This window comes from Saimiri boliviensis, chromosome 1 (assembly GCF_048565385.1).
Source record: "Saimiri boliviensis isolate mSaiBol1 chromosome 1, mSaiBol1.pri, whole genome shotgun sequence".
Taxonomy (NCBI): Eukaryota; Metazoa; Chordata; class Mammalia; order Primates; family Cebidae; genus Saimiri; species Saimiri boliviensis.
Genome location: NC_133449.1, coordinates 181,325,562 through 181,349,340, shown reverse-complemented (window position 1 = coordinate 181,349,340; position 23,779 = coordinate 181,325,562). Strand labels below are relative to the sequence as shown.

The window sequence follows — 23,779 nt, the reverse complement described above, 5'->3', positions numbered from 1 at the left end:
GCTGACAGCATTCCAGGCTGAAGGCCCAGAGCAGATTCTGCTCCACGTATTTATTCTCTCTTAAACGGGTGATTCTTATTAATATACAGGTGTCCTGTATTTACTCATAACTCAAAAATATACCAAGTAGGCAGCTGTTACCTGCCTACCACTAATTACCAATGAAATGGTATTCTCCACAAAGGAGGCACGTGGGCAGGTAAACTTAATGTTTTTCAGCAAAAAACCATTTTGTGAACATTAAATGAATGTGATTTCATTTATATGAAATATCCAGAATAGGAAAATTCATTGAGGAAGAAAGAAAATTAACGGTTAGGAATGGGGGAAATGGCACATGACGCTAATGGGTAGCATTGTTACTTTTGTGTGGTGATGAAAATGTTTTCAAATTGTTTCAGAACTCTGAATATATTAAAAAACAATGAATTGTGTACTTTATGTGGGTGAATTGAATGGTATGTAAATTATATATCAACAAAGCTGTAAAATGTTTGCGGTCAAAGTGATAAATACATATATGATTTGGATTTCATTTGGCATATATTTGACTACATGAAAGTGAGCATCTTTTAATATGATTATAAGCCATTATAATTATTAACGATTTATTGAGTACTCATCTTGTTTTTCTATCAGGTGTTGACTTTTCCTTATTGATTTGCAACTAAAATAGTACTTTTATTTACTAAGTAGTACTTCATTTATAAGCAAAATATTGTATTGCCTGATGTATGTTATACATCAGTTGTTCACTTACATATGATTTTGTTTATAGCAATTTTTGGCCCTGTAGAAAATCTTAATGTGTATAATTATCAATCTTTTTATTATTATATTTTAAGTTCTGGGGTACATGCGCAGAATGTGTAGGTTTATTACATAGGTATATACATGTCATGGTGGTTTGCTGCATCCAACACTCCATCATCTGCATTAGGTATTTCTCCTAATGCTATCCTTTCTCTATTCCCCCCAGTCCCCCCAACCCCCCAGCAGGCCCTGGTATGTAATGTTCCCCTCCCTGTGTCCATGTGTTCTCATTGTTCAACACCCACTTATGAGTGAGAACAATGTGGTGTTTGGTTTTCTGTTCTTGTATCAGTTTGCTGAGAATGATAGTTTCTAACTTTATCCATGTCCCTACAAAGGACATGAACTAATCCTTTTCTGTGGCTGTATAGTATTCCAAGCTGTATATGTGCCACGTTTTCTTTATCCAGTCTTTCATTGATGGGCATTTGGGATGGTTCCAAGTCTTTGCTATTGTGAACAGTGCTGTAATAATTATGCACGTGCATGTGTCTTTATAACAAAATAATTTCTAATCCTTTGTAATGGGATTACTGGGTCAAAAGGTATTTGTAGTTCTAGATCCTTGAGGAATAACCACACTGTCTTCCACAATGGTTGAACTAATTTACACTCCCACCAACAGTGTAAAAGCCTTCCTATTTCTCTACATCCTCTCCAGCATCTGTTGTCTCCTGATTTTTTAATGATTGGCATTCTAACTGGCATGAGATGGTATCTCAATGTAGTTTTGATTTGCATTTCTCTAATGACTAGTGATGATGAGCTTTATTTCATATGTTTGTTGGCTGCATAAATATCTCCCTTTGAGAAGCATCTCTTCATATCCTTCGGCCACTTTTGATAGATTTGTTTGTTTTATTCTTGTAAATTTGTTTAAGTTCTTTGTAGATTCTGGATATTAGCCCTTTGCCAGATGGGTAACTGGCAAAAATTTTTTCCCATTCTGTTGGTTGCTGGTTCACTCCAATGATAGTGCAGAAGCATTTTAGTTTAATTAGATCCCATTTGTCAATTTGGGCTTTTGTTGTCATTGCTTTTGGTGTTTTAGTCATAAAGTCCTTGCCCATGCCTATGTACTGACTGATATTGCCTGTGTTTTCTTCTAGGGTTTTTATAGTGTTAGGTCTTATGTTTAAATCTTTAATTCATATTGAGTTAATTTTTCTGTAAGGTGTAAGAAATGGATCCAGTTTGAGCTTTCTGGTTGTGGCTAGCCATTTTTTCCAACACCATTTATTTAATAGGGAATCCTTTCTCCATTGCTTGCTTTTGTCAAGTTTGTCAAAGATCAGATGGTTGTCGATGTGTGGAGTTACTTCTGATGCCTCCTTTCTGTTACATTTTTCTATATCTCTGTTTTGGTGCCAGAACCATGCTGTTTTGATTATTGTAGCCTTGTAGTATAGTTTGAAGTCAGGTAGCTTGATGTCTCCAGCTTTTTTCTTTTTTTCTGGCTTAGGATTGTCTTAGCTATGCAGGTTCTTTTTGGTTCCATATAACGTTTAAGGTAGTTTTTGCAATTCTGTGAAGAAAGTCAATGGTAGCTTGATGGAGATAGCATTGAATCTATAAATTACTTTGGGCAGTATGGCCATTTTCATAATATTGATTCTTCCTAACCATGAGCATGGAATGTTTTTCCATCTGTTTATATGCTTTCTTACTTCTTTGAGCAGTGGTTTATAGTTCTCCTTGAAGAGGTCCTTCACATCCCTTGTTAGCTGTATTCCTAGGTATTTTCTTCTCTTTGTAGCATTTGTGAATAGGATTTCACTCATGATTTGGCTCTCTGTCTGTTACTGGTGCATAGGTATGCTTGTGATTTTTGCACATTGATTTTGTATCCTGAGACTTCGCTGAAATTGCTTATCAGCTTAAAGAGATTTGGGCTGAGATTATGGGGTCTTCTAAATATACAAAAATGTCATCTGCAATTAGAGACAATTTGACTTCCTCTTTTCCTAATTGAATACGCTTTATGTCTTTTTCTTGACTGATTGCTCTGGCCAGAACTTCCGATTCTGTGTTAATAGAAGTGGTGAAAGAGGGCATCCTTGCCTTGTGCCAGTTTTCAAAGAGAATACTTCCAGATTTTGCTCATTCAGTATGATACTGGCTGTAGGTTTGTCATAAATAGCTCTTATTTTTTTAAAGATACATTCCATCAGTATCTAGTTTATTGAGAGTTTTTAGCATAAAGGGCTGTTGAATTTGGGCAAAGACCTTCTCTTCACCTATTGAGATAATAATGTAGTTTTTTTGCCTTTGGTTCTGTTTATGAGATGAATTACTTTTTTAGATTTGTGATATGTTGGACAAGCTTTGCATCCCAGGGATGAAGCCAACTTGATTGTGATGGATAAGCTTTCTGATGTGCTGCTGGATTTAGTTTGTCAGTATTTTATTCAGGATTTTTGCATCACTTATCATCATGGATATTAGCCTGAAATTTTCTTTTTTATTTGAGTCTCTGCCAGGTATTGGTATAGGGATGATGTTGGTCTCATAAAATGAGTTAGGTAGGATTTCTTCTTTTTCTACTTTTTTGCAATAGCTTCAGAAGAAATAGTACCAGCTCCTCTTTGTACCTCTGGTAGAATTTGACTGTGAACCCTTCTGGTCCTGGTGTTTTTTTGGTTGGTAGGCTATTAATTGCTGCCTCAATTTTAGACCTTGTTATTGGTCTATTTAGGGATTCAATTTCTTCCTCGTTTAGTCTTGGAAGGGTGTAAGTGTCCAGGAATTTATCCACTTCTTCTAGATTTACTGGTTTATTTGTGTAGAGGTGTTTATAGTATTCTCTGATGGTAGTTTGTATTTCTATGGAATTGGTGTTGATGTCCCCTTTATCATTTTTTATTGTATCTATTTGATACTTCTCTCTTTTCTTCTTTATTAATCTGGCTAGTGGCCTATTTATTTTGTTGATCTCTTCAAAACACCAGCTCCTGGAGCCATCGATTTTTTTGAAGCATTTTTTATGTCTCTATCTCCTTAAATTCTGCTCTGATTTTAGCTCTTTATTGTCTTCTGCAAGCTTTTGAATTTGCTTAAACTTGTTCCTCTAGTTCCTTTAATTGTGATGTTAGGGTGTCAATTTTAGAATTTTCTTCATTTTTCTTGTGGGCATTTAGTGCTATAAATTTTCCTCTACATGCTGCTTTAAATGTGTTGCAGAGATTCTGGTACATTGTGTCTTCATTCACATTGGTTTCAGAGAACATCTTTATTTCAGCCTTCATTTCATTATTTATCTAGTAGTCATTCAGGAGCAGGCTGTTCAGTTTCTAAGTAGCAGATTTGAGTGAGTTTCTTAATCCTGAGTTCTAATTTGATTGCACTGTGGTCTGAGAGACTACTTGTTATAATTTCTTTTTTTTTTTTTTTTTTTTTTTTTGGCATTTCCTGATGAGTGTTTTACCTCCAATTATGTGGTCAATTTTAGAATAAGTGCAATGTGGTGCTGAGAAGAATGTATAGAATGGATATTCTGTGGATTTGGGGTGGATAATTCTATAGATGTCTACTAGGTCCACTTGGTCCAGCTCTGCATTAAATTCCTGGATATCTTTGTTAATTTTCTGTCTCATTAATCTGTCTAATATTGACAGTGGGGTGTTAAAATCTCCCAATAATATTTTGTGGGAGTCTAAGTCTCTTTGTAGGTCATTAAGAACTTGCTTTCTGTATCTGGGTTCTCCTATATTGGATGCATATGTATTTAGCATAGTTAGCTCTTCTTGTTGCATTGATCCTTTTACCATTATGTAATGTCCTTCTTTGTCTCCTTTGATCTTTGTTAGTTTAAAGTCTATTTTATCAGAGACTAGGATTGCGACCCATCCTTTTTTTTTTTCTTTCTATTTGCCTGGTAAACTTTCCTCCATCCTTTTATTTTGAGCCTATGTGTGTCTTTGTATGTGAAATGGGTCTCCTGAATACAGCACACCAATGGGTCTTGACCCTTTATCCAATTTGCCAGTCTGTGTCTTTTGATTGGGGCATTTAGCCCATTTACATTTAAGGTTAATAATATCTATGATTTTTAAAATTTGTATCTTGCTTGAAAGACTTTAAGAAAAAAAAAGTTACTCCAATATTCTATTATTTTGGTAATTTAATCTTTTATCATTAAGACTTTGACCTATTTCAAATTTATTTGAAATTCAGGTTGAAGTAACAATCTAGTATTACCATTTCATTATTGTCAGAGTGTTATCCCTATATGATTTACTAAATTATTTATCTTTTATCCACTAATTTGAATATATACAGTATGTTAAATTTGCATAGTTATTTAGATCTATTTCTCTACTTTTAAATCTTGGTGATTGTGCTGACTGTTAAATCAGTCTTTTGTTTAGAAACATTCATTTTCTACAGGCCCACAACCTGCAGTAACCAGAGCAGGATATCAACCCATTCTTCAGCTACAGATAGCCAGCCTGCTATCTATAAGACAGACTATAGGAAGTTGGACTGCTATCCCTAGTTCAACCTAAAATTCTCAAGACTTGATGAAAAACTGACAGCTTCCTTAATTTTTACTCCAATTTCCAACTTATGATGAAACAGAAAGGCAAATATGTACCCCTAGCCAATTACATAGGATACTCTGTTTATATTAGCTGCCTACAACTTGCCCATGCCAACAGCCTCCAATCAGAGCAATGCCTGAAGCTTTCCCTTTTTTTCACTGTTAAGCTTCCCACTCCTCTGCCTGTCTAGGACTGTCTGCCAAATGCAAATGAGGGTGGCTATTCCCTTGCTGTGGCAAGCTCTGAATACATAGCCATTGTGTGTTCTTATTTGGTTGGTCTCCATTTCGTAAGTGTTACTATTTTGTGTGTGTGTATCTGTGTTTCTCATTGTACTGAGAGCTTGATTAGCCTCTTGATGTATTCTTAGTTAAGTTTTTCTGAGCATAGCCTTGTATCTTTTGTGTTAGTAGGGAGTCAGGATATTTGTTGAATGCAGTCTGTTTTGAGAATTTGATTTGCTTATGTTTCCTGATACTATATAAAAATGTTTTCCTCTGTAGTAATTTAGAGTTTGACAAATCATGTTGAGGAGATGATGTTACCATCATGATAATAGATTATTAATAATACCACTCATCATATATCGAGCATTATTTTAGTTGTTTTAAACATCTTAACTGTCAACCAAACCCCATAAGGTGGATGTTATGATGAATCCTGTTTAACATGTGAAGGAACTAAGAACAAAATGCTTAATTTACTTGCCCATGGTCACAAAAACTAGAAAGTAGAGGAGCCAAGATTTAACTCAAGGAATCTAAGCCAAGTGTCTGTGCTCTTAACTTTTAAACTGTAATATCTCTCAATTCTAAAGACAGATTTAATATTGTTCACTTTGGTTCCGGAACCTAGGTATCAACTGCTGGGACACAAAAATGAATAAAATAGAATCCTTGCCTTGAGGAATTTAGGCATTTTTAAAAATTGTGTCTTTGTGGATGGGCACTCAGAAATTCATAGAGAAAGGGAGATGGGATGAGTGTTGGAAGATGGATATTGTAGCGGGAAGTTATTTTCACCAGAGACTGCAGAGGCATGACTGGAGATGAGGCGTGCAGAGGAAGTGGAAAAGTGGGAAAGCCCTAGGAGAGAGACGGAGGCTAGATCCTGGAGTTCCTCCTACAGGAGCTTGGATTTTACCCAACTTTTACAAAAAGGAGACATTGAAGAATTTTTACTGTGGTGAGGGAGTATGAGTTGATATGATCAGAATTAAGTATGTATATATTCCCTTCATTTTGGATTCAAACCTCTTTCCTTTACAGAGCAGAACAAACAACCCAATATGAATTTTTGAGAGGCCAAGGGAAGACCTGAGTTTACAGATTGGTGGGGGTTGGGAGCCTAATGTACATGACCACATTTAATCTCACAGTACTTTCTCTGGGAGGTGACACAAGCCAAATGGTTAAGGAAAGGTGAAATGGGATAGCAACTCAGGTCAACTTGGCTTACATGACATTCCAGAGTTGCTTCTGGTCCTCATTCTGATTTTGAATGAATCACTTTAGCACTTTGGGTCCCTGGTAACCTAACGGTAAAATAAGATGGTATTATCTCTCAAGCTTTGTGATTCTTTAATTCGAATCAGAGAAACAAAGTTTGGTGAAATGCTTTACTTTCTCAAATGAAAGCAATATTAACGATGTCTGTATAGAGTGGGCTGAAGTTCCCTAAAATTGACCCTAAGGAGTGGGTTACCACTGTCCAAACACAATAAAGAGGCTATGAAACAAAAGTGTGTGAAACTCTACCAATACAAACAAAGTGCTTCTTCTCTATTAAAGCATTAAGACATTTCTATAAAAAGTAGAAAATTCTTTGCAGGCCCAAATGCCAAATCGATCCCTGAGTTCCAAGGCGTCTCAGCTGCCAGTTCAGAATCAAGATTTTAAAGATGCTTTGGATGAAGAGAAAAAATATTTCCCTCCACTTTGGCGGGGGCCCAAGAATGTCAACACTGCTGGCTCTGTGAGCTTCACCTCTGCTGCAGCCATTTCTAAACAATGGCTCTTAGGCTGAACAAGTGTCAGAGGTGTGTGAACCAGAGCAACTCCATCTTAAATGGGAACTGGGTAAAATGAGGCTGCAACCTACTGGGCTGCATTCCCAGGCAGTTAAGGCATTCTAAGTCACAGGATGAGATAGGAGGTCAGCACAAAATGCAGGTCATAAAGACTTTGCTGACAAACAGGTTGCAGTAAAGGAGCCGGCCAAAACCCGCCAAAATCAAATGGTGATGAGAGTGACCTCTGGTCGTCCTCACTGCTACACTCCCACCAGTGCCATGACAGTTTACAAATGCCATGGTTCAACATCATGAAGTTATGTAGTCTCAAAAGGGGAGTTATGAATAATCTACCCTTGTTTAGCATATGATCAAAAAATAACCGTAACAATATGGGTTATTGTTTTATTCTTTTATTCTTTTACTTTCTTAATAAACTAGGTTTCACTTTTCACTGTGGACTCACCCTGAATTCTTTCTTATGCGAGATCCAAGAACCCTCTCCAGGGGTCTAGATCAGGACCCCTTTCCAGTAATACAAGCACTTGGTAGGAAAGGTCTCAGTGGCAGAGGGAGATTGCATAAAGGACCTCTGAGTATGCGTTTCTGCATCACATAAGGCCAACATGATAGGAAGCACTCGATGAAAACAAAATGTCCAAATCTGCTAAAAAGGACACATTTCCCAGTATAAAGTTAGCAATGTTGCAGAATAGTTGTGTTTTCTAAGGAAATTTAGAATAAAGAAGTAAGAGTTTAAAAAAAATTGTTACCAATACCTCACTATTATCCATTACCACTAGTGTATTTTTCATAGTCTAGAATAATGGATCTGTTTCTGTTTGCTTTTTTAGATCTAAAATATGATGGAAACAATTGATATTTTGGTAAAACTTACTTTTAATTTAAATTTAAAGAGAAAACAAGATCCTTATTGGAATTAATTAATTAATTACCTGGAGAATAAATCCTTGGGATTATCCACAAAGAAACGTAACTATAAAATAGGCAATTTTATTCCACAATGTACGTATGTTTCAAAACATCACATTGTACATAATAGTGCAATTTTATCTGCCAGTTTAAAATAAAATAATAAATATTGTTCAGCAAATTCTAAACAAAAATTACAAGTTCTTCTGAAATCCATACCTACCATATAAGCATTATGCTTCTTTAGGTCAAACAACAGTAAACATTTGATTTTAGTGTTAAAAAAAGGCAATTCATTCCAGTTGTGGTAATTAGCAGAAAAGTAAATAGAGGTCAGAAAATGTTAAGAGTTTTATCAAAATAGCCTTTCCGCGCTACCCGCCAAGGGCTCCAAACGATGTTGTTCTGGATTCCCGTCGTAACTTAAAGGGAAACTTTCACAATGTCCGGAGACCTTGATGTCCTGCAAATGAAGGAGGAAGATGTCCTAAAGTTCCTGGCAGCAGGAACCCATTTAGGTGACACCAATCTTGACTTCCAGATGGAACAGTGTATCTGTAAAAGGAAAAGTGATGGCATCTACATCATAAATCTGAAGAGGACCTGGGAGAAGCTTCTCCTGGCAGCTCGTGCCATTGTTGCCATTGAAAACCCTGCTGATGTCAGTGTCATATCCTCCAGGAATACTGGCCAGAGGGCTGTGCTGAAGTTTGCTGCTGCCACTGGAGCCACTCCAATTGCTGGCCACTTTACTCCTGGAACCTTTACCAACCAGATCCAGGCAGCCTTCTGGGAGTCACGGCTGCTTGCGGTTACTGACCCAAGGGCTGACAACCAGCCTCTCACTGAGGCGTCTTATGTTAACCTGCCTACTATCGCTCTGTGTAACACAGATTCTCCTCTGCGCTATGTGGACATTACCATCCCATGCAACAACAAGGGAGCTCACTCACTGGGTTTGATGTGGTGGATGCTGGCTTGGGAAGTTCTGCACATGTGTGGCACCATTTCCCATGAACACCCGTGGAAGGTCATGCCTGATCTCTACTTCTACAGAGATCCTGAAGAGATTGAAAAAGAAGAGCAGGCTGCTGCTGAAAAGGCTGTGACCAAGGAGGAATTTCAGGGCAAGTGGGCTGCTCCAGCCCCTGAGTTCACTGCTACTCAGCCTGAGGCTGCCGACTGGTCTGAAGGCGCGCAGATGCCCTCTGTGCCTATCCAGCAGTTCCCTACTGAAGACTGGAGTGCCCAGCCTGCCACGGAAGACTGGTCTGCAGCTGCCACTGCTCAGGCCACTGAATGAGTAGGAGCAACCACTGAGTGGTCTTAAGTTGTTCTTGTGTGGGCTCTTAAACAACATATAAGATTCATAGAAAATAAACATCGAGTTTCTAAAAAAAAAAAGAGTTTGATCAAAATAAAAACAGAATATAGACAGAAGGCAAGAAAAGCAAAGAAAGAGAATTACCTATTCATGCAGGAAATTGAGAGTTGACTTATTCCTTTCCCCAAATTCCTGACCATGAGGGAAAAAAGAGGCTCACTGGGAGATGTATATTCATATTACAAAGACCAAATGAGTTAAGAAAGGTCAGGGATAACTTACAGGAATATGTTATGCACTGTAAATCATCTTTTCCAAAATGTAGAAAGTGTTAAAAAATAAACATTGAATGCCAGCTATTTTTTCCCAATAAAATAACAGGACTTTCAAAAAATATCAAACAAATAGTTCAAAAACATAGCAATTCAGCAGAGGATAAATGTCTTGGAATATGTTGACACAAATTGTCTATTTAGAATGCACTTTGGTCTAATTAGATGAGATGACTATGCCAAAAACATTTTGAAGTGGTTGAATGAAATGTTAATAAATGGTAGCATAATTATTGTGCAAATTGCTAAGCTAGATGCTCATTAATTATGAACATTCATGGGGAATACAGAATAGAGGCGTGGGTGAACTAGATGAATTAATCAAAGCCAATGAGTACAGTGGAGAACAGTTTGGGCTACTTCCTAGTTGCATGATTTCGGATGAGTTATTTCATGTCTCTCCTCAGTTTCCACATTTGTAAAGTGGAAATAATAATATCTACCTCATAGGGCTCTTATGACAATTAAAGGAGATGAATCATTTAAAGGCCATGACACAGTGCTGGGAGTAGACCCAGCAGGAACTCACCATTGTACAAAGTGAAATAACTGTGGACTCAGATTTAGAATTCATGTTTTCTTCACCCTTGTTTGATGTTATTTAGGAGGTAATACTAAATACATTGTCATTTGCAAAGTCTGCCCCCCTGACATTGGAACTTGGTGTAAATATGATTAATATGCTATTTAAAGGTCCACTAAATTTAGTTATTACTATAATCTCAGCCTAAACTTAATGGTGTCGAAACAAGAACTATCTAACCTCTAAATCAAAAAATAAATAAATAAAAATGTAAACATGCTACATGCAATCCTGTGGTTCAGTATTTGTCCTCCATACAGGGTCTCAATGTCCTTCTTAGCATCTGGTGGAGTAAAGCCAAGATGCTGGGTTTGATCCCATTTCGGTCTGTTAACTCTGCTTTAGTACATGTTTACCTAAGTCATTCTTGGCTTGCCAGCTTGCGAAGGCATGGTTTTGGAAAGGACAGTAGTTAAGTTATGGGGGTAAATTATAGTTAACAGGATAGGGGAAGGTATTCATTGTTAATGGTGGTAGGCTGATTCAATAATAGCAGATTCATTCATAGAAGACAGTACAAGGTGATGTGTTGATGTAGAAGCACGCATACTTTCAAAGACATGCTGAAAAAGTCAGAAATAGAAAAATGTTAATCTCAGTTTTCTATGTGGTCATATTTACCCCTCCAAAAAATGTGAAGTCAATATTCTAGTAATCTCAAAACCCATTCTAACTTCCTCTTTGTTCCAGTTATTTTAATTAGCTTTAGTTCTCCAGATGAGACTTCGTATTAGGCCTGTTTCATATTTCTGTAATCTTTCAGGAGGTCAGGACCCCAGTCTCCTGCTATGACCTTCATTATTCATTAGATAAGATTGAGATTCTCTTTGCACCTGGAGGGCAGTGACAAAACTTTGGGGTAATTTAGGATCTCTTCTAATCTTTCTGTCTGTTTGGATTAAGGAAGATTCCTGTGAATGCTCAATTTCTTTGATCTTTTATTCAAAGGTCCCACTTTGATAAGGTGGGCAGCAACATTGTAGCACCTTACTTTTTCCTTGGTCTTTTATTGAGCTGAATTTCCTGTATTTTGACCTTAGGAAGAAAAAAAGGCAATTCTTTAAGTGTAATGGGCTGTGGGATCTCTGAAATTTAGTTTAATATGATCTTCAATTCTAAAGGACAAAATAATATATCCATCTTTTGCTATGAACTGTGTGTAGAATATACTTGTATCATCTTCCCTTGCTTGCTGACTGCATGTTGGAATAAATCGCTGTGGTGTGATTTATGAAGCCCCCTCCTTCTCTCAGTCTCTTCCAGCCTATTTGAGTTTGCTATCCAAGCATCAGGCCTTTCCTGACAGATTATGATAGAACTGGTACTGGTAGTCACTCCCAGCAGGGTCTGTCTTTGATGCTTTATTAAGTGGATGATTTACTATTTCTTCCTTTGATTTACTAACTAGAGTATGAAATAAGAACCTTCGGTGGTAACAATATCCAAATGGTCACTTTCTTAAGAACGTGCTGGCCAGGCATGTTGGCTCATGTCTGTAATCCCAGCACTTTGGGAACTCGAAGCGGGCAGATCACCTAAGCTCAGGAGTTCGAGACCAGCTTGCCCAACATAGCGAAACCTCATCTACTAAAAATACAAAAAATTAGCCAGGCATGGTAGCAGGCACCTGTAATCCCAGCTACTCGGGAGGCTGAGGCAGGAGAATCTCTTGAAGCTAGGAGGAGGAGGTTGCAGTAAACCGAGATCATGCCACTGAACTATTGGCTGGGTGACAAGAGTGAAACTCCATCTTAAAAAAATAAAATTGCTTTAAACAAGTTAGTTTTCCGAATAGTGAGACTGCCATTAAGAGTATTTTCCCATCATCAAGAATATGGCCAGATTGGAAAGTGATTCTATAATAAAAAAAATAAATGCCTTTCAAAGAAAGTTGAAGCAGTTGGCTGGTGGGAAAAGTGGTTACCTTCTCCCTTCTCCCTTGTGTTTGTGTGTGTGTGTGTGTGTGTGTGTGTGTGTGTGTGTGTGTTTGCGCACACGCGCATGTAAACTTACAAATAATAAATGGACTTTTAGTTAAAAAAAACCACAAAACAATGATGACAACTTTAATTAGATCCTGGCAACCTTGAAAAAAGTGATTGATCAGTCTTATCAGCTTTTCTTTCTTCCTAATAATAATTTCTGAATACTAGAAAATAGAACGCCCAATGTTTATCACTACACATTGAAGGACACTTTAGGGAAGACTGGTATTTTGGACGTTGGGGCCTTGTTATGCTTGAAGCTTAACTGATGGAACATCAACATTCTTTGCTTTCTCTTGGTAAAATATTTGCTGTAAAGTGTAAATAAAGAAGGGGAGTATTTCTTCACATAGCTATGCTAAAACATCTGGCATCTGGGGCTGTGTTTATACCCTTTTGCACTGCAGGCAGTGCAGGAAGACTCCTTCAAAGCAGTCTGGATTTTTCTTTTACCTCCTTGAATGTCCAAAAAGTAACTTTTATGGTTTGTGTTTGTTTTTTTTATTTTTTTTTTAAGAAGACAATTTTTGTCCAAGCATATGGAGCATCTTAAATACTTTGGCCAAAAAACAAGTCACTAAAAAGGGAAGTTCTCCAATTTATCTTACAGCACACCTGTTATATCCTCAAGGGCTCTGTGTCACTCAAGGCTCCACCTACTTTCTCAAAATATAAGATCCAAAAATAACATAGTGCTTTTTGGAACATGATCTCACTTTAAAATGCATTTCCATCTTGCCTGTTCCAAACAATATGATTGCAAAGAATCAGACAATATGATATAGCAAATAAATAAAAGCCCAGAGAGGAAATTAGGTAGTAATTGAATGAAAATTGAACAGAAAATAAGGAGAGAGAAACAAAATGAAGCTTAATATACAGAAAGCATGCTGTAAGTTCATTACAGGTGAGCTACCAATTTAGCTCTGAATTTCCTAGCAAACAAAAAAGAAACACTAGATTAATCATACGAGTTTTGACATTAAGAAAGAAAAATAAGCCCTTGTTCAGGAGAAGTTATTTCTTTTCCTGATATAGAGAGCTATGAGAATATTTTTTGGTCTGTCTTTTTTATTACTATACTTTAACTTCTGGGGTACATGTGCAGAACATGCAGACTTGTTACATAGGTATACATGTGCTATGATTGTTGGCTGCACCCATCAACCCATCATCTACATTATACATTTCTCCTAATGCTACTCTCCCCTAGTCCCCAACCCCCAAAAGGCCCCAGTGTGTAATGTTCTCCTCCCTGTGTCCATGTTTTCATTGTTCAACTCCCACTTATGAGTGAGAACATGCAGTGTTTGGTTTTCCGTTCTTGTGTTAGTTTGCTGTGAATCATGGTTACCAGTTTTATCCCTGTCCCTGCAAAGGACATAAACTCATCCTTTTTTCATGGCTACATAGTATTCCATGGTATATATGTGTCACATTTTCTTTATCCAGTCTATCATTGATGGGTATTTGGGTTGGTTCCAAGACTTTGCTATGGTAAATCGTGCTGCAGTAAACATACATGTGCATGTGTCTTTATAGTAGAATGATTTATAATCCTTTGGGCATATACCCAGTAATGGGATTGCTGAGTCAAATGATATTTCTGGTTCTAGATCCTTGAGGAATCGCCACACTGTCTTCCACAGTGGTTGAACTAATTTACACTCCCACCAAGAGTGTAAAAGTGTTCCTATTTCTCCACATCCTGTCCTGCATCTGCTGTTTACTGGCTTTTTAGTGATCGCCGTTCTAACTGATGTGAGATGGTATCTCAATGTGGTTTTGATTTGCATTTCTGTAATGACCAGTGATGATGAGTTTTTTTTTTTTTCATATGTTTATTGCCTGCATAAATGTCTTCTTTTGAGAAGTGACTGTTCATATCCTTTGGCCACTTTTTGATGGTTTTCTTTATTTTTTTTTCTTGAAAATTTGTTTAAGTTCTTTGTAGATTCTGGATATTAGCCCTTCATCAGATGGATAGGTTGCAAAAATTTTCTCCCACTCTGTAGATTGCCTGTTCACTCTGATGATAGTTTCTTTTTCTGTGCAGAAGCTCTTTAGTTTAATTAGATTCCATTTGTCAATTTTGGCTTTTGTTGCCATGCTTTTGGTGTTTTAGTTATGAAGTCTTTGCTTATACCTATGTCCTGAATGGTATGGCCTAGGTTTTCTTCTAGGGTTTTTATGGTTTTAGGTCTTACATTTAAGTCTTTAATCCATCTTGACTTAATTTTTGTGTAAGGTGTAAGGAAGGGATTGTTTCAGCTTTCTGCATATGCCTAGCCAGTTTTCTCAACACCATTTATTAAATAGGGAAGTCTTTCCACATTGCTTGTTTTTGTCAGGTTTGTCAAAGACCAGATGGTTGTAGATGTGTGGCATTATTTCTGACACCTAAAACTATGGAGCACTTAATGAATTTGCTTGTCATCTTTGTGCAGGGGCCATGCTAATCTTCTCTGTATTGTTCCAATTTTGGTATATGTGCAGCTGAAGCAAGCACTTTGGTGTGTCTTTATAAAGAGAACATATTAATTTTGAGAAAAATATCTTTAATTTCACCCTTGTTCAGAATATAGTAAGGGCCTTCACAGGGCAGTTGCAGTGCTATTCCTAAACATAGATCCATTAAGTTCCTTCAAAGCAAAGTTCCAGGAAAGAATCCTAAAATGTCATTTGAGAACACAGATTATTGGTGGTCTCACTGAAACCAAGGTTACCTTTTAGTTATTGACTGCTTATCCTTAAGAGAAATTCTCCATAAATATTCATGTGTTTGTTTAACAAAGTAAAGCACTGGGTATGTGCCGAGCATTTTTTTAATGGTGCTGGGGATCTAGCAAAAAATAGGCAATTGCTTCATTTTCATGGAATTTAAATCCTAGGGAGGATGGGAGAAACAGATAATTAAAAAGTAAACAAGAAAATAATTTTAGAGAGTTACGATGAGAATATTAAGGAAAAACTCGAGTAGTAGTACAAACATCGACTGCTTTTGATAGGTTTAAGGCATTGACAGTTGAGCTGAAATGAACAAGAAGAAGGAGCCAGGCAGATACCTGGGAAACCCTGGCAATCCCAGTGAAGTGAACAGGAGATGCAAACATCAAGAAGTAGACTTGAGCTTAGCCGGTTGAAGGAGTTTGTGGTACTAGACTATACTGAACAATGGGGATGGAAACAGAAATGCCCCAAGCATGTATGGCTATAAATTCAGAGCCAAATTCGTAGCTCACCTATAATGAGCATACAGTGCAAACTGGCAAAGGGTTCACTTACCTTAAACACTTGAATTCCATTCTTTGGCCATTGTCATAGTACCATAAAAATAAGATAATTTTTGATATTGTATTATGTTAGAAAATGACCTTTGACTGACATGTTAGAAAATTAGCGTAATACATACAGACATCTATGATGTTCTGTGATTTTTGTTGATTGCTATTATAAAAATACTGCAACATTATTTTGGGAAAGATCATGGGTCGACAGGACCATGGTAGTCAAAGTCCAACAATAAACCTTCATATTGTGGAATTAGTGGATGACACTAAACATTCTAACATAAATCTTCACGGATCCTGTGTGTCTATTGGAAGGAAATGGTCAGGTTTTGAGGTGCTGAAATTCTCTCTGGTGCCAAGGAGCCCCTTAAGGCACTATACTAGAGAGAGATGAGTTATTAAATCACTCAAACTGTAAATCGTCTCTACAGGTCTTTAAATCTGAATGATTTACTCCCTTTCTTTGCAAGATTGAGAAATAATTACAAAAAAAAAAAATCCAAGAATATAGCTTCTAACTAGAAAGACATCATCTCAGGTTTAAAAATATCTCTAATCCAATTAAGCAACAGTTTTCTGAGTTGCAGAAAATATAGAGCACAATGATGGTACTGGAAATGAAATGTAACAGAATGATGAAATCTATAAATCACAACTCTGGAAGTCTTAAGCAAGTCCTAATGTTTAAAGGCAGCATCCTTTGATATTCTACTAATTGCCATAAAGGGTATTTAGAAATGGAAGAATTTTCTAGGAAAAAATAATAAATGGACTTTTAGTTGAAAGTGACACCATCTTCTATGATTTGACAACATCTTGGAAACAGCTGCTGTAACATCTTTTTTTCATATTTGCTTAGTTAACATCATTGTGACATTAGTCTATGACTGCCAATAAATTTTCATTAAAAATATCTGCTTAATATGAGAAGGCTCCAGAAGGGAAGGTATTTAAATCTAGAATCTGAAACAAATCAATATATTATTTAATAATAATTTATAAAATATTATATTTTCTTATTTTAAATGCTATATAGGAAGATAATTGATAGGTAATTGGAAGGCAAACATTTTTTTGAATGACAAAATTACTCCTACTTTGTCAGACTATAATTTTCTATGAACTTAGAATTTGTTGTTCAGCTTAAGTAAATTTTATATCCATTTCCTTGTCATTTTATCATCTTTCCTTTGGTTCAGTTTAAAAGAAAGACCATAACTATATTTCCAAGGAATTCACAGCACTTTATAGATGAATACTGATAGTTTGGGACCTTTTCATCTTTAAGTTTTCTTTAGTTCTCTCTCCATCACAAATGGGTGAATTGACATGAATCTATTCTTTCTACTTATCTTCTCTCTGCCCTGTGAATGTCATCAGGTTGTGTTAATTGAGAGGACTGGGTGTGAGGAACTAAAAAATATCTAGGCATTTCAAGTACAACTATGTACCAAATAACATTTTGGTCCACGATGAACTGCATATAATGATGGTGGTCCTCTAAGACTAAAATGGAGCTGAAAAATTCCTATTGCCTAGTGGCATCATAACCACAGTACAACGTATTACTCACATATTTTTGGTGATGCTAGTGTAAATGAAACTGCTGTGCTGCTAGTCACATAAAAATACAGCACATACAATTGTGTACAGTGCATAGTTGATAATGATAAATGATTAGTTACTGGTGTATGCAATTACTATATTATACTACACTGTACATTTTATTGTTATTTTTGAGTGAACTCCTTCTACTAATGAAACAAAAAGTTGGCTATAAAATAGCTTCAGGCAGATCCTTTAGGATGTATTCCAGAAGGAGGCATTGTTATGATAGGAGAGGATGGTTCCATATGTGTTTTTGCCCCTGAAGAGTTTCCAGTGGCACAAGACATGAAGGTAGAAGACAGTGATATTGATGATCCGTTGATGATCCTCACCCTGGGTAGGTCTAGGCTAATATATGTGTTCATGTCTTAGTTTTTAACAGAAAAGTTTAAAATATTTTAACAATAGAAAAAAGGTTATATAATAAGGATATAAAGAAAAAAATTTTATACAGCTGTATGATATGTCGGTGTTTTAAGTTAAGCATTATTACAAAAGGGTCAAAAATTAAAAAGTTTACAGAGTAAGAAAATCACAATAGCTAAGGTTAATTTGTTACTGAAGAAAGAAAAATATTTTTATAAGTGTAAAGTCTACAGCAGTGTACGGTTATATCCTAAGCCATCACATTCACCTGCAACTCATTCCCTGACTCACCCAGAGTAACTTCTAGTCTTGAAAGCTTCATTCATGGTATATACCTATACAGGGGTACCATTTTTTATCCTTTATACAATATTTTTATGGTGTCTTTTCTATGTTTATATACACAAATACTATTGTGTTCCAGTTGCACACAGCATTTGGTACAGTAACTTGCTGTGCAACAGGAGTCCTCAACCCTCAGGCTGCAGACTGGTATCAGTCCTGGCCTCCTAGGAACCAGACATACAGCAGGAGGTGAGTGGTAGTCCTATGAGCATTACTGCCTGAGCTCTACCTCCTGTCAGATCAGTGGTTGCATTAGATTCTCATAAAATAGCAAATCCTATTGTGAACTGTGCATGTGAGGGATCTAGGTTGAGCATTACTTATGAGAATCTAATGCCTGATGATCTGTGGTGAAACAGTTTCATCCCAAACCATCACTTCTCCCCATACATCAGTCCATGGAAAAATAATCTTCCACAAAATCAGTCCCTGGCGCCAAAACGTTTGGGGAACCATGATGTACAGGTTTGTAGCCTAGAAGTGACAGGCTGTATACCATATAGCCTAGGTATGTAGTAGGCTGTACCATGTAGGTTTGTGTAAGTACACTCTCTGATATTCATACAGCAATGAAATTACCTAATGATGCATTTTCTAGAATGTATTCTTATCATCGACAATATACAGCTCTACCTTCTGGAGCAGGTAAATTATGTCATTAGTTGGAAAAAAGATTAGTTGCTCTACAAGCAGAGTCCTACAAGCCCATTCAAATTAGTCAGAATTTTCCACGTTAAAATAATCCTATCCTCATTTTTAAAGATCTACCCTATCCCATCATTGTCAAACTAAAAATGATTTGCTTTGTCCGTGCTAGGTACGCACACTTCTAGAACGTTCAGACATCAAATCTCTTGTCCCTACTGCAGAAAGTTAAGTAGAGATGTGGAAGTTTCTTCAGTTCCTAGCACCAGTGGAGGCAATGGTCCTGAATTACTATATTAAGCTTCACAAACAAATGTTCACTTCACTTAAAAGCTGTCAAAGCTGTCTAGACCTCACCAGATAGTGACACATTAAGATGAAGATAAAACAGCATAATTTGCTACAAATTCCTCTAAAAGCATAAATCATCACGTTCTCCATATCATTAGGAAACAAAACTGAGCAAGTTTAAAAAATTTGTTGTATGCAGGGGATTTGTTACCTCCAAAAAGAAAGGGGCGCTTCCCTAGAAGAATGCTTTCTAGATAAAATGACCTCCCAGCAAGAGCTAACATGTCAGCAACCTCTTCCTCTGTGCAGGGAACCCTGCTGAGTTTCTTGTGTGCATTATTTTATTCTCTCATCACAGAATTCTTGTGGACTATTTATTTTTACTACTATTTCACAGCACCAAGGTTTAGAAATGTGTAGATTTGACCAGGTTTATACAGCTAGTAGAGTACTTGATTTTAAATATTGGTGCCTGCCTCCTTAACATCTTTATGTAGTGTGAGCAGCTTAGCACAGAAACATCCAGGAATCAGGTTTGATGAGCTGAGAGATACAATATCAGGTAAATACAAAATGAAGCTGTTTTCTGAAATGAATATGGCTGGTTCTGGAGATAATTTTGTCAATGAAAGCCTGTATCCTGCTAATTATTTAGAAAGAAAAATCAAAACTGATGCCAAAAAAATAATAAATAATTATGTCTATTTTAAAAATACTCTGAGATACATCCATAAATAATTTAGTGTGTTTCTAAATTAATCAAAGTGATTCACCTCCATTTATTTCTACATGATGTCTTTTCCTCCTTAAAATCCTAAAGTGCTATGGGAGCAGGGGAACAGGAAATATGAATGTGGAACTTTGCATAGAATATAATAAAAATCGTTTAAGGTAGAAAACTTAAATTTTTTAAGTAATGTATTTGTGATAAATTATGAAAAAAGCTGAAAAGAATCTGGCCATAGGGTAAACAAATAAATAAAATACAAAAATTACAATTTAATTAGAAGCATTTCTTTATCCCTCAACTTTCTTTATATGTTTTGTATTTTAGAATTCAAGTCTGGATATTAACAGTATAAATGGTTTAAATAACACAACAAACAGAACATTCCTTTTCTGTGTCTCATTCTCTTCTTTTGATTGTGTAGGAGAAACAGGGTATAGTAGCAATAAACTTTGGTATAATTGTGGTACTAGACTATCATATATACTCAAAGAGTATCCTTTAAGTGAATTAATGAAAGAATGTTTAAAGTGAGTAAATCATATGAGTCATTTTCTGAAAAGCAATTAATTACATTTAAGGATGGAACAAGATTATTTCTAAATTAGGAGGAAAAGAACAGGGCAGGTTATATTATTGTTATTTGTTATATATAAACAACAGAAAATCCATCTGTATGGTAAAAAAAAATGAGTTTACAGGTAATGTATTTATATCGTACAAAATCATTTATTGACTGATTATTTCAACTCCCCTGTCTCTTAAGCAGGGGACTGATTGAATGGAACTAGGTCTTTCAGTTCAGAGTCAGAACGTATTCTTCCCAGGACCTAAGAAACTCAAGGTACATAGCGCAAGTATGAAAGATCCAGGAAGTCTTTATTTTAAATCGTACATGAATGGTGACAATATTTAGATTCAAAGTGCCTCTTCTAACCAGGATAGTCTATAGAACAATTCATTTTGCAAATAAAAGAGGTCTGGCATTATTAGCTTTCTCTTCTTTTATTGGCCTCACTGGATTCTAAAAAGCTTGAGGGAATCACGATGTTAGATATTTGTGGGTTACTTTGGCCTCATCCTTTTCCACTCCCTCTGTCTTGTCTTTACTCTGAATTTCCTAGCTGTGTGTGTGGTTTGTTGAGGATATGCCACACCCCTAACTCTGTCTAGTCCAGACTGACTTAGACCAGTCCTCATAGTTCATATTCTTGACTATAATGGTTCAGGGGCAGGAACATAACACAAGCCAGGCCAATGAGGGCTGGGAGACTCAATGTGGGGATTTGAGATTGAGGTATCTGGGAAGTAGACATTCTCATTTTACACTGGAAATGAATAAGGAAGTATTTAACATCAGGAGCTTTTTATCAGACAGCATTTCCTTAAATCACAAGGAGCTTTTAGTCAGTACCGTTCTAGAAATCCACAAGGGATACCCAGCCTGAGAATGGAGCCACCACCAAGAAATATGAGCCTATAATGAAGAGAGAGAAACCATCTTGGGTGATGTCATTGAGCTAACAGACCAAACCTGAAGCCTGAACATTTTTCAGTAAGATAGGCCAATTCCCTTTATTTTTAAACAGTTGGACATGGCTGGAGTATTAATTTCAACAGAAAGAATAGAAATTGATATAGGGATAAACTTTTTATTAGATACTGCCTCACACACAGTGAGTTAAATAATGGAATGTTCCTAAAGCATGTTCTCTCAAACTTTAATACGGAGTTTTTAAAAATGATTCTTATTTTATCATTGCTATTTCAGGATATATAAGTGATTATTTTATCTGTGGTCAATAGGAGGACTTAAAACCCTTCAAAATTGTTTGTTCAAGAGGTTTACACTTAACCTGTGAGTTATTTATTTCCCTGGAAATCTGTAAAGCGATTATTTTCCTAAAGTTTTCATTTGTAATCTGTGACCTTTTTTGTCAGGCTCTCCTTTGCATTTGCTCAACAAGTGAAACAAATTACTTTTTAAATATGTCTTGAAGTATCATTCATTTGAGAACTTCAATTGCTCTTATAGATGTATCTCAAAATATTTAAAAAATAGACATGAGACTTGTTTAGGCACATTCATGCTTACTGCTATCTCCATGCCACGTTTCAAGTCCTGCCAGAGAACCCTAGACACCCTGAAGATACCATGTCACATGCTGGGCACACATGAGACAGGGCTTCACATTGTGCACCCTGGTAGTGAGTTTAGGTGTCACTCAGAATGAAGTGTGTCCCCAGCTTCTCAAAGATCTTTGAATTGACTGCCAACTAATGAATCAATTAAATCATTCTATGATGTTTGACTCCGAAAGTAAGTCACACCCCCTAGTAAAGCTAATATTTTTTAACTTTAGTCCCTCAAAAAACTTTGATTTGTGTGTTAGGTTTTCTTGTTTTGTTTTATTTTGAGTTGTCAAAAGGACTGAAGGAATGCCAAAGTATGTTGAATGCTTACTCAGTATCAATGCAATCAGGTATATTGTTTCATTTCAGTCTTATAAAAATCCTGTGCGAGATATATGTGTGTGTGTGTGTGTATATATATATATATCTTCATTTTACAAATTAGGAGATAAACTTAGCATAAGTAATATGTGATAGCTAATAAGAAAAGGAAAAATGCTGGAATAATGATGATGATGATGATGATGGTGATGATGATAACAAGATTGGACTCCTTTGTCACGAATTAGCCTCCGCTTACGTTTTAGCTTACTACCCAGCCTCTCTGGAGAATGGTGGTTGCTCATTATTTTTTAAGGCTAACCCTAAGTGCTTACTGTAACTTAGATTACTGGTCAAAGTAGAATTGAAAAGCCAATGCATATCAGACAGCATTTCCTTAAATCACAAATAGTTTGCTGTGTTATCAGTTTGTAAAAAAGAGTTCAATGACTCCTAATCTCCAAAATTGTGAAAAGCACTGGGATTGTTTGATCTACCTCTTTCATTATTTTCTGTTGAAGCTGCAGGACATCTAGACACATAGTCACAGAATCACTTATCCAGAACCACTAGAACTAGAAACACTGCTCTGGTTCGATGTTTCATACTCTTGTTTGACTCCAGAGATCAACTAATAATAACGTAAACTTAAAAGGATTGGATAAGGAGAAGGAACTTGCTGGGGAGAGCCATAATAGTTCAATCCAAGTACAAAGTAAGTTACCAAAATGACAATTCAATATGCTCATGGTTTAAGGAGAAATAAGATTTTTATTAATGAGGAATAAAAACATGCAACATCATCCTTGGCATATTATTATTTGCTACTCCTATATTCATTATTAATAACTAAAATAAGATACAGACACATCACCCCCAACCTTAAATTTCAGGAGAAAAGTAAAAGAAAAAACAATAAAATAACATAGGACTCCGATGATGAAATAGAGATGTTGTGCTAGTAGAAAAGAGAGAAAATAGATTAATTTTAAAAATGATAAAAAAGAAAGATGAGGCAAAAAAAATCTCAATAACCCAGGAGCAGATTTGAATTGCTTGTATATATTATATAACATTTTCTTAAACATTTGTTGGCTAATATCAGTCAGTACTTTTAGCTTTCATAGGCTAAGCACAAAGACATAGCTGGAAATTACTCTGCATGAACATAACCTTCAGCGTCATCCAAAAAACCGTGGTTTGTGGTCACATATGTCATATATTGCACAGCTCCAGAGGGTAACATTCATATAGACTGTGATGAGAATGATACACCATGGAGTTGGTCACTGCGTGACCTACTCAGTTGTACCTTGCATTCCTGTCTAATGGAAGCTACTGGCTAGTTGGTTATATCATAAATATTGTATTTTATAACAGCAAATAAGTATTTTTGAAGACGTGATTTGGAGATACAGTATAGATTTCTTACAAACTATGTAACACAAGATGGCCACGAGAAAGGGATTTTCTCTAAGGACCAAACAAGAAGTCCATATGTCCCAAAGCTCATTACCTGCTACGTTGACAT

The 23,779-nt window shown here is 36.3% G+C and overlaps 1 protein-coding gene and 1 non-coding gene across 2 annotated transcripts; one reads left to right on the top strand and one right to left on the bottom strand.

The window, feature by feature from the left end:
* The first annotated feature begins 8,681 nt into the window (after nt 1–8,681).
* Nucleotides 8,682–9,601, top strand: LOC101048673 (small ribosomal subunit protein uS2B-like). The gene has a single exon (XM_010339137.3). It carries the CDS (start codon nt 8,741–8,743, stop codon nt 9,599–9,601), a length of 861 nt encoding a protein of 286 aa, XP_010337439.1. The 5' UTR covers nt 8,682–8,740.
* Nucleotides 9,602–14,924: 5,323 nt separating this feature from the next.
* On the bottom strand, nt 14,925–15,031 carry LOC120365629 (U6 spliceosomal RNA). Its single transcript, XR_005580518.1, has one exon. It is a non-coding gene; the product is annotated as a U6 spliceosomal RNA (small nuclear RNA).
* Between the last annotated feature and the right edge of the window lie 8,748 nt (nt 15,032–23,779).